Genomic DNA, 11156 nt, shown 5'->3' on the forward strand with positions numbered 1-11156 from the left:
CAAATTTAGGAATACACATATCCCATTTTAACTGAATTTGAACCATAAGACAAATAATCATTCACAGCTCTACTTATCTCTTTGCACATGATTTTCTTTTACTGTTATCTATTACTACTATTACTACTATCTACTATTTATATTTATTCATAGCAAAAAAATCAAAGTAAAAAATGGTTAACGAATTGCTTAGTTCAAATTACCCCCCCCCCCCAAAAAAAGTTACCAGTGTCATTACATTAATGTTATTCCTATTTTTCTGTAAAATAGCCAGAATCATTAACATTAAGCTTCTGAAGTTATCTTATCATAAGCGACAAGTTACTGTGAGATATCCATGTATAATAAAAGTTATTATTTAGTGCCATTCTGTCACAGGCAGACTATGACCCTCTATTTGTACTGTTACACACTATCAAATCATTCTGGTTCATACTTTGCATGGTTTTGATGAAAGGGGAAGAGGGAAAGCATGCTAATTATCTTATGCATCTGCTGCTGCCTTTTGACTATATGCCTCTGAACCTCTTGAACTCGCTCCACCACATCCTGTAAAAAGCTATGTACAGTTTAAAGATGAACCTTCTTCAGCAGCTACTCCAGTGAAAGAAATGACAATGACTCCCTTCGTTCTCTGTCTGCTATGTGTGGTTTTGGGAGGAGGTCCACTCCTCTCTGGTGCCATTGTCAGCTGCAGCTTTATACATCACTGAGGAGACAACGGGAATGAGCACAAACACTGTGAGCAAAACAGCCACGGTTCATTGAACTTGAAAATGTGTAAATTCTCTCTCTCTCTCTCTCACACACACACACACACACACACACACACACACACACACACACACACAGAGTTCTGTCAAAAACAGCAAATTTTAAAAACAAAGTTTAAAGATTGTGACATTCCTAGTTTAGGAGAATATGGTCATAAAATATTCATTGTGCAGTCATACTATTTTCCCTCGCCGTTCTTTTTCTTTTCCATCCCTTTCCCTTCTCACCGCGAAATCTGGTGAAAACAAAGTTGGTTGTGTAAACCCTCCTACTCACCAGGGGGCGATATACAATTTTTATTTTATGCTTTTTTTCAAGAATTTTAGTAGTCCTCCCATCCTCCGTGTGTTTCTGTTTTGTAGGCTGGCTACAATCTGTGCTATGACACATCTCGGCACATATTTACATTTTAACAAAAAAGACAGACGACGAGGGGGGAGGGCTTATTGCCATATAGACCTCCCTTCTTACAAGGCAATCCATTTACGGGTCCAGCATTCTCAGACAAACTTTGTCCAGGTAAAATAACCTATTAGATTCTCCTATAATGTTTTGTGTTTTGTATTACAACAGCATAGAACTTCAAATCCTCAGGAAAAGTTTAGTGCATAGGAAGTTTATTGATGTTCTGGTTACTTGTATCCCCATCAAGCTAGGTAGCTACTTCCCGGTTTCGACGATTGACTGTAATTTAATGAATGTAGACTGCACCCACGTGGTTTGATGGAGGAGACTGCAGATTCTTTTGTTCCAAATCAATCAAAAAAACGAGGAAGACGGACAGACATGAGTGGAGCATCAGAATCAGGAAATCTATAGCTAGTTGTATAGCATATCACATTTCCACGTTTCCAATAGCAATTTAACAACGTTAGATTATTTATTTCAGTTTCAACTGAAAGTGTCTTGATAAGAGAAGTGAAAAAAGTTTTTCATACGTAAGTTATGTTGTCTCCGTGTTTATGGCCATGGCTTTGTTGAATTTTTTATCCAGGTCGCTAACATGGCTAAGTTGGCGTGAACGGATTTTGGTGAATTTAATGTTTTGATGAACTAAGACTTGATAGCCACAAGGAGAGTGTGGCGGTACTCATAAGAAATGTTTTAATCTTTGATACGCTCGATGAATTGCTGCGTTTAATAACTGCTCAAGGGGCCGTTAAAGGTTCCATGGCTGGCTAAGCTCACAGTTAGCTTGGGGAGAGGACTGTTAGCGGCGCTAGTTTGCTAACCAGCTGCGTACAAAATACAACAAAGAAACAAATGGACTCAACCGTGAGGAATCTGCCGTAGTCACGCCATCGGCAGGATGATTCTTTTGTTGTACGGTGGCTAGCTAGCGTAGCCAACGGTACCAAATTAAAATGTCTTGTACACTTCTTTAGAAACCGTGGATTACAAGATCGGGTTTTAATAAATAGTATTGAAATGCCCAGTGTATTCGTTGGGTCAGTGTATCGGCAAACACGGAATAACGACACTAAGCCTTAGTTGTATCTTCTTAAATGTACCTTTCGTCGACAGAGCTTCAAATCACAACAGTTAGTATATTAACTGTAAGCTCTCTCGGTTCTGTATTTGAGTTAGTTTGTTTTCTGTAGTCCCGGTGGTGCTTGCACCGCTGTGTGTGTGTGTGTGTGTGTGTGTGTGTGTGTGTGTGTGTGTGTGTGTGGTGTTCGTGTATGTGTGTGTGGCTCAGATGTCTTCCGCGGTGTTCCGAACTAAAGTGATGAACGAAACCTTTCGTGCGCTCCCAAACATATTACCTTTTTTCTTCAGCAACATTTTTTTCCTATAGCAACTCTCTGGGAATGATTGGATAAGCAGTTTGTTTTTAAGTCATACCTACAGTAGCAGTTATTTTAGGCAAAGAATTTGATATGATTTGATGAAAAATGGTCATGGAATTGGATTCTTCATGGTTTTTAAAATGAAGGCATAACATCAAAAGAATGGTGAATTGAAGATTTAATGTAGCCATGATGAAAATCATTTATATTAATTATTGAATTCCTGCAATTAAGTAGTATTTTTCCCCCACTCAGAAATCTCATCTACAATGCCCCGCAAGAAGGTGACAGATGTTTCTGGGAATGGAGGCTTGAAGAGGAAGAGGGGAGGTGGCAGGAAGAAAGACCGGGACTTCAGCAGTGATGATGAGTTTGATGACTATGATCAGGAAAACACAAAGAAACCAGGGAAACCAGCATCGAAGTCTGGCCTCCAACCAGTCACTGTGGCTGAGGACGTGAAGGAGAAGATTGTAAGGCATTACCAAAACACAGTTACTACATGACCGTTAAGTTTGTACGATCATTATCTCAGAAATATAAGTAGACATAAGATGTATTTTTGATGGAGGTGTATGGATATGCATCATGTCTGTACAAACGTATCTTAATGTTTACTATAACGTCTGCAGAAACTTGAGGTTCCTAAAGTCAAAGGTCAGCTTCTCATCTTTGGGGCCACCAACTGGGATTTGATTGGTCGTAAGGAAGTGCCAAAACAACAAGGTACAATCCCTCCTCCTTTACACTCTTATCTGCACTTACTTGAAAAATATTGTATACACAGTGGTAATGCTTCAGCTGAGAGTGCCTTAAAAAAGCAAGCTAATTTGAGTGCTGCCTCAGCACAGAAACATGCTGGCTGTGAATTGCAGCTATAGTTCAGTAGGAGGCGAGGTTAACATTGATTGTTAGTAAGACTGGCATTGTGGGTTTGTCATTAGTTGGGAGCTGGCTCCCACAACTGTATTGTAACAGCTATGCTATGTCTGTGTAGGCTGTGGTCTGCCTGGATCAATAAGGGATTGATCTGTAACATGGCAGCTGTAGCTGGGTCACAGACTCCCTTAAGTAGTCATGGAGACCAAGATTTATAAGCAGCACTTTATACCGTGATGCTGTTCTTTGCTCCTGCATTTTGATACAGTTTGTTCTCATTTAAATGTCGAGTTCTGGTGCCCTTCAGCTCAAATGCATTGCGTTGTGAAGCACTGTCCTGTGGCTTTTTGGATCTTATTGTGTGTGTGTGTGAATGACAGCGGCCTACAGGAATCTGGGGCAGAATCTGTGGGGGCCACACCGTTACGGCTGTCTGAATGACGTGCAGGTGAGCAGTGTGGTGTCAGGACCCTGTGCAGCACACAGCTTGCTCATCACAACCGAGGGAAAACTCTGGAGCTGGGGTGAGTCTCCCCACACTGACTGTATAGTCTAATTTCACCTGATTGTCCATCCTTATTCTTCATTCAGTACGATTTTACACAGATTCCATAGGAGGAAATGCTCTCAGAGAAAATCAAGCTTATTTCATATGTACTCCTCAATGGGGAGAAGCAGCTGTAGCAGGAAGTGTTAACAAATACAGATACAGTTCTTCTATGAGCCGGTAATGACTGATCAACACTCCTCTTCCCGCATCTCTCACTAAGGTCGCAATGAGAAAGGGCAGTTGGGCCACGGTGACACCAAACGTCTGGAGGCTCCAAAGCTGATCGAGGCCTTGGGGGAGGAGGTCATCGTAGCTGCGGCTTGTGGGCGGAACCACACCCTTGCCTTAACGGGTAAGTGTTTCATATTGCATCTTAACAAGCTGTTGTTCTTGGCCTGTTGTGCTCACACTTCCACTCTTCCACAGAAAATGGTGTGGTGTACTCGGTTGGAGAGAATAAATTGGGTCAACTCGGTCAGGGCAACCAGACAGATGCTGTTCTCAGCCCAGCCCCAGTAAGTCACTTCTTTTTAATGTTACCTGCCTGATTTATCATGCTCAAACATGTATTGATATCCTCAGTTTGTCTCATATTTATGTGAACATTCTAATAATGTAAATGCACATTATCACCTCTCCAGACATATTACGTTGCTTAACATGCCTTAAAGACAGATGCCCTGCTTTGTGTACAACTCTGTGAGTATGTGTAGTGTTCTTAGGCTGGGTGTTTTTGTTTTGTGCACAGATTCAGTACAATGGGCAGCCTCTGGTGAAAGTGGCTTGCGGAGCAGAGTTCAGTATGGTGGTGGACTGTAAGGGAAATCTCTACTCCTTTGGCTGCCCAGAGTACGGCCAGTTAGGTACGTACATGCACTCCACTGACACTGACTGACTGTGGGCTGTGGAAGCCTCTAACCATCTTTGACAGTCTCATTTGGTGTCTCTCAAATCCAGGGCATAACTCTGACGGGAAATTCATTGCTCGAGCTCAGCGCATCGAGTTTGACTGCGAGCTGATCCCGCGACGAGTGGCCATCTTCATCGAAAAAACGAAAGATGGTCAAGTGATGCCTGTGCCCAACGTCGTGGCTCGAGATGTGGCCTGTGGTGCCAATCACACTGTAAGTTGCTAAGCAACCTGTCTCTTTTAACCCATTAAGGCCGGATGCAACATTTGTGCGATCCTTTTAAGACCTTGTGCGAAGTTTGCACTCGTCTCCCTTTAGAGTCGGATGTGACATGAGTGTGTTTTAGATGACGTGGTGTGTTCAAGACCTGTGACTGATGAAACGCATCTGATTCACTGAAATACATGTGGGGGTGGGGAAATGCTTGTTTTCATTTGTTTGTTTGTTTTCAGCATGAAATGCTTTGCTTGTTTTCCTGAGCGAGGGGAGCGCATCAGTGTCTCTCCCCTCGCTCAGGTCGTCAGCCGTCGTCACTGTCTGAAGCGCAACTTTAGAAAGACTAAGACGGGCTAAAAATAAACAAAGTATTTCGCCTTCCCTGCATGTATTTCAGCGAATCACAATGCATTTCATTTACGGATCTTGAAAACGATGACATCATCTAAAACTCACTCACATCGCGTCGGGCTCTAAAGGTAGAAGCATGCAAACGTTGCACACGGTCTTAAAGGGGTCACGCAAATGTTGCATCTGGCCTTAATAGGTTAAAGGTCCATTTTGATCCATTTTAAAGCAGAATGTAAATTTTGATCTATTTGAGAACCATTGCCCTTAAAATGAAGGTATTTTGAAAGAAACACATTAACTAGTGAAATTGGATTTTTTTTCTGTGTCGGTGTACACAGCTGGTGCTGGATTCGCAGAAACGCGTGTTCTCCTGGGGTTTCGGGGGTTATGGCCGTCTTGGCCACACGGAGCAGAAAGATGAAATGGTTCCTCGTTTGGTCAAGCTCTTTGACTTCCCTGGTCGTGGGGCAACCCAAATATACTGTGGATATCAGTGCTCGTTCGCTGTCAGTGAGACAGGTAAAATGTGATCCTCTCTCAGAGTAGGCTTATGTAAATTTATTTAAAGTTATTTAAATCTTCCATGTGTTTTTCATTATTACTGCTTTGTTGCTCATGCTGCTCTCAGTTTTACATGATCCTGTACAAGTTATGTTTCTTACCCTCTCTTTCAGGTGGCTTGTTTTTCTGGGGTGTAACAAACACTTCTCGTGAGTCCACCATGTACCCCAAAGCTGTGCAGGACCTCTGTGGCTGGAAGATCCGTAGTCTGGCCTGTGGGTATGTGTTCACCGTTCACCATCTTTCCATTCAGGATATCTCTGAATGATGTGTTCCACTCAGTGTAAACGTTTGAAGTTGGAATAGTGTCCAGCTGTAATGTCATTGTTTGTATTTGATGGGACATTAGTTGTCGCTGTTTCTTTTCTGAATTGACCTGAGCATTATCGTTAATGTGCACATGCTGGTTATTTTCAGTAAGAGCAGTATCATCATTGCAGCAGATGAGAGCACCATAAGCTGGGGTCCATCTCCCACATTTGGAGAGCTGGTATGTATGAATGACAGTTTCCACAGTCTGTAATATAACATAAAGTATGCAGTCTGTAACTTAACATACAGCACGCTTATTAAAAGAGAAAACTTGTCATTGATGAACTAAGCCAGAACGTGTGTTTTGAAGGGATATGGTGATAACAAACCCAAGTCCTCCACCACTGCTCAGGAGGTCAAAACTCTGGATGGGGTTTATTCAGAACAGGTGAGTGGTATTTGCAGAAAACTTATCATAAGTGGTGCTGCTTGAAAACGCGTGAGATGAGACGCCACAGTTTGCCAATGCTTTGTTGTTTTAGGTGGTGATGGGCTACTCACACTCGCTTGTTATCGCCCGCCAAGAGACAGAGCAGGAGAAAGAAAGGCTCAAGAAGCTGCCAGAATACAATCCACGCACTCTCTGATTGGATAAGACCTCCTGACCAATCCCTTGTTTTCTTCGGAGGCATCTGATTCCGTTCAGAATGCGTCTGCTCACTAGGTCACATGTGTAGAGTCATGATCGGGATGGGTATGGGTGGGATGGGTTTTCATTGAAAAAAACATCGGGAAACAAACACATCAATTTGGACTGAACTGGGAAAGGAAGCTGCAATAACTGATCTGTGTGAGCTGGAACTCCTGGATTGCAGGTGCTTTGCCACATTGCACCTGTTACTTATTTTACAGTAACTACAGCTGGGAGGGAACTGCACAAGTTTCCCCCCCAAGCACTTACTCGTCATTCGATTTTTACTCCTTCCTTCAACATTCCAAAAGGACGTTTCATTCAATCATTTTTTTGTGTGTCTGTATTTCTTTCAAGTTGGCTTTGATAACGGTTTGTTTTCTGTATTTTCCAAATAATTGGTGCTACATTAGTCTGAATTGGACTCATAGACATGCAAGGGTCACTAAAAAGACCAACACTCCATATTTGTGCCTTTTTAGTGATGTATGTCCATCTATGGCTGATTTTATTTTCCAAAGACACACATCATTGTTTTTGTTCTGTTCTTTTGGGTCTCAAGGACTGTAGCAGTATTTCTGTGTTTTCAGTGTATGCAGTCAGTTCATGCAAACAGGATTTAAGAAAAATTACTGTACCACCATCCTGTGTTTGCCATTGTCTGGAATGTAGTTTCATTCCCCTGTTTGCCATCATTAAATACCTGTGTTTAAGTCTTTGTGTGAAGTCACGAGGTGTCTTCGTGCTGGAATGTCGGCTAAACGATTAGACACCTGATTTTTGTAAACATCACTGGGGAAAAAAAATAATCTTACGGTTTATGTATAGATCCCTGAACTGTATTTTGTTTTGATGGGATATACTCGGGGATCAAAAAGCCCATTCCTTTTTCAATTTCTAAATTTTTTCATGAAAAGTTAAATAAAGGTTCTTGTAAATTGGGTTTATTTTCATGTCTGTTTTTCTTTTTGGTTCTTTATGCTACATCTCTACTTTCTATCACAGTATGAATTTTCATCCAAGAACATTTGTGTGCCAGTGCTCTTGAAGACTATCAACATATACCTTTTCAGATAATCAATACAGTGACAATCTCAACAATTAATGGGTACAATTACAGGCTGTCTCGTTTTCTATAAACTTTCAGCCCTTTAAAGGTCTTATGGAGTCAAACAGCTCCTTTAATTTTTTGTTTTTTCAAATATAAGGACTACAACACATGAAATGCAAGGATATGGTTTAGTCATATAAGAACAATGCACGTGGACAAAAAATGACTTTTGTAAGAGATTAAAATCCAGAATATTGAAAATTTATTCAAATATACAAAATAAAAACAAACAGTTTAATCCTCATCTTCCTCTTCCTCCTCATCTTGGTTGATCTGGAAGTAGCGTAGTTCGTAGCTTTCCTTGGTGTTAGCTACAACACGCAACCAGTCTCTAAGGTTGTTCTTCTTCAAATATTTCTTGGTCAGATATTTCAGGTATCTGCAGTTCAAATGAAGATTGTTGTAAGCATTTATTACTGTCCATGTACACACAGTTTAAGAAGTTATTACAATCAAATGAACAGAGAAGTTGATCAGGGTTTGCACAATGGAACATAGTATAAATATGTATGATGGCTTATCAACAGGGGCTGTAATATGTACCTAATTCATTGGCAATCCTGTGAACATAAGAGATATGTGCCCTTTTTTTTACACTAGTATGGATGTACTGGCGTAATAAGGACAAGTACATGAATGACATGGTGTGTACTGATAATGACGTGATATACTGACATTTCTCTCTTAAAATTAAGTCACGCTTCCCAAGTTGTTTTATTAACACAGAGAGTGTAGGTAATCTTTCTACCAAGGGTCAAACCTACTTAAACACTCTGCTTTGATTGGGTGTATTTGGTATAGGTGTATGGTATATGTAGATGAGACATCCTAGAAATGCATTTTGGGGTAAAAATGTTTAACTGACTTTATGTAGTGTATTTCATCCACTAAGTGTTTTAAACACACTAAGAGATTACCTCTTGGAGAAGGGGACTTCAGAGGATACAGTGATCTTGCTCTTACTCCTCTCAATGGTCACAAGTCCACCTCCGAGGTTTCCTGCTTTGCCATTCACTTTGATGCGCTCCTGTAGGAACTGTTCCTGTTTCAGGAAACACAGCATGTTCACAAAAATGATTAAAAGAGCATTCTAATAAAATCAGTACAGAAATACTGTTCCTGAGTAACCTTTTACTGGAATAAAACTTTAACCATTGAGGTAAGCTGTTCGTCTTATGAGACAAATAAGAAATTGCAAAATACATTATGAAGTCCAGTACAAAGCCATCAACTTCACTTATGTCTAGAGAAGTTGATGGCTGTCTGCATACTCACACGCAGCAGGTGATTTGTAGGGGGATGGGGGAGGATGCCATCCCCCTTGTTAGCAAAATTATCAAAATGCATCCCCCTTGTTAACCTGCCATCCCCCTATATACTCTATAGAGTAGTGTAAGTGGCCATTGGGCCATCCCCCCTGTTAAAAAATAATAAATCACCTATTGCTCACACGAATTCACTGCTGCGTACCGAGAAGCTGAAACATAACAGTTTATTTTATAGGTTAAAAGAGACTTACAAAATTGGCTGCGTCCATAATGCCATCCTCAACGGGATGAGTGCAGTCCAAAGTGAACTTAAGAATCTGCTTCTTCTTCTTGCCACCTCGGGCGCTCTGCTGCTTTTTCTGTAATGCCGTTAAAGGAATAGCCGGTTGTAAATATGGATTCAAAAGTAACCAAGTGGGAAATGATTTCAAATTTTAAACCTTTTGGTTATGTTTTCAGCAATTTCCTTTATGTATTTGTTAGCCACTACAACATCTCTCATTTACAACACCACGTTACAAATTAACACTGGCTTACTGACAGCTATTCAGTGAACGGATTCACATCCATTGCACAGAACAGACCGATATCAGGAACCGATGCGATATAATTTTTTGACTGTAACAAGTTTATTCAGTGCAACGTGAAAAGTACGTGTCGGGAAAGCTAACTAACGTGGGCTAAAACGCGCCCCGCAGTCTGAAGTCTGAGCCCAGGTCCGAAATTGATTTAAAACTGGTTTTAAAATGATCAGCCTCACAGTTCAAACACTGGCTTGTTAGCAAGCATTCGACAATGAGAAGTTACTACTGAGAAGTCAAGGAATAGAACATTTCGGACATATATAAGCTTGCGATTGGACTCACCCCAGAAGCCATGGCGAAAAAATAATCGCAGAAAGGAAGAAAAATCAAATGCGCAGGCGTATAACACCAGCCTGTCTAATGGAGTGCTGATCTAATCGATGTACTCACTGTATTGAACTTTGATGAAATTTGACTCTGTCTGTTTGTAATGCTCCTCATCTCAGATACTGTTTCGTTAAATAGTTAGCTAGTCAGTCAGTCAGTCAGTCAGTTAGTTAGCTAGTTAGTTGTCTAAACCATAAAACGTTGCAAAAATATTGTCCTTTCTACACTAACATGTCCAGAAAGAAAGAATCTGAATAATGAGCAGCACTGTTGGCTGGCAAGCAATGCAAACCAAAAGAGAATTAATGAGTTAAGATCGCTTTTCGCTGCACACGATGCATAACATTTGTGAAAGGACATAATTCCACCCTAATAAAGCATTTGAGCTCACTGAGAAAAGAGTGAGAGAGGTATTGGAGTGTAATATTATTTTTATCACTTGCTGATAGCATGACAGTGTTTGGTTTGTCTTTTGCCACTAGAACATGTTTACAGTTTCCCCAGCAGACCCCCCTCTACAGTACCACTCTCGTACTGTGCCGCTGTGTGAGTCCACTCTTCCTGTGACGTCAGAGACGTATCTGCATCAAGGCAGAGACTCAGACCTCTACATGGCATTCATTCCTGCCTGGGACAACAGATAGGACACAAGCAGGGTAACTGTACGTGCCTTTTCTTTCCTTTCCCCCCTCTTTTGCGTGTGATAGTTGTGGGAGCTTTTTTTTATAACTCACTCTGATGTTTGTGTGGCCCAGAACTCTCTAGTGTATTGTTTACTCAGTATAGATATAATTGAACATGAAAGCAGTCAGTAGTTTGGATACTCTAGATGCTTGTGGCAGAGGGGACGTAATACTTTAAATTCAATACTTGTCAGACTTGTCAAACTCC

The 11156-nt window shown here is 41.0% G+C and overlaps 2 protein-coding genes across 3 annotated transcripts; one reads left to right on the forward strand and one right to left on the reverse strand.

The window, feature by feature from the left end:
• The first annotated feature begins 1234 nt into the window (after positions 1–1234).
• rcc2 (regulator of chromosome condensation 2) lies at positions 1235–7917 on the forward strand. 2 transcript variants are annotated; one of them, XM_030768559.1, is made up of 13 exons: positions 1235–1293; positions 2820–3037; positions 3197–3290; positions 3824–3967; positions 4214–4345; positions 4420–4508; positions 4742–4856; positions 4951–5117; positions 5810–5990; positions 6146–6251; positions 6450–6522; positions 6655–6732; positions 6827–7917. In XM_030768559.1, the coding sequence occupies exons 2-13, from the start codon at positions 2834–2836 to the stop codon at positions 6929–6931; spliced, it is 1488 nt and encodes a 495-aa protein (XP_030624419.1). In that variant the 5' UTR covers positions 1235–1293; positions 2820–2833; the 3' UTR covers positions 6932–7917. The 2 variants fall into 2 exon arrangements, with proteins under 2 accessions (XP_030624419.1, XP_030624420.1); XM_030768560.1 differs by lacking the exon at positions 1235–1293 and adding an exon at positions 1619–1712.
• A 354-nt stretch (positions 7918–8271) lies between these two features.
• Positions 8272–10272, reverse strand: LOC115807535 (60S ribosomal protein L22). The gene is made up of 4 exons (XM_030768561.1): positions 10221–10272; positions 9606–9713; positions 9004–9128; positions 8272–8465 (listed from the first exon to the last, which is right to left on the reverse strand). Exons 1-4 carry the CDS (start codon positions 10230–10232, stop codon positions 8321–8323), a joined length of 390 nt encoding a protein of 129 aa, XP_030624421.1. The 5' UTR covers positions 10233–10272; the 3' UTR covers positions 8272–8320.
• Between the last annotated feature and the right edge of the window lie 884 nt (positions 10273–11156).

Source organism: Chanos chanos, chromosome 3, assembly GCF_902362185.1.
Source record: "Chanos chanos chromosome 3, fChaCha1.1, whole genome shotgun sequence".
Lineage (NCBI taxonomy): Eukaryota > Metazoa > Chordata > Actinopteri > Gonorynchiformes > Chanidae > Chanos > Chanos chanos.

Bases quoted from the DNA above. Each gene is read 5' to 3' on its own strand.
- rcc2 (XM_030768559.1), top strand. From the start codon at position 2,834: ATGCCCCGCAAGAAGGTGACAGATGTTTCTGGGAATGGAGGCTTGAAG. The intron at 4,509-4,741 runs GTAAGTCACTTC...TTTTGTGCACAG, and splicing joins CTGTTCTCAGCCCAGCCCCA to ATTCAGTACAATGGGCAGCC. The intron at 5,118-5,809 runs GTAAGTTGCTAA...CGGTGTACACAG, and splicing joins CCTGTGGTGCCAATCACACT to CTGGTGCTGGATTCGCAGAA.
- LOC115807535 (XM_030768561.1), bottom strand. The intron at 9,129-9,605 runs GTAAGTCTCTTT...TTCCTGAAACAG, and splicing joins TTATGGACGCAGCCAATTTT to GAACAGTTCCTACAGGAGCG. The intron at 8,466-9,003 runs GTAATCTCTTAG...TTTGAACTGCAG, and splicing joins GAAGTCCCCTTCTCCAAGAG to ATACCTGAAATATCTGACCA.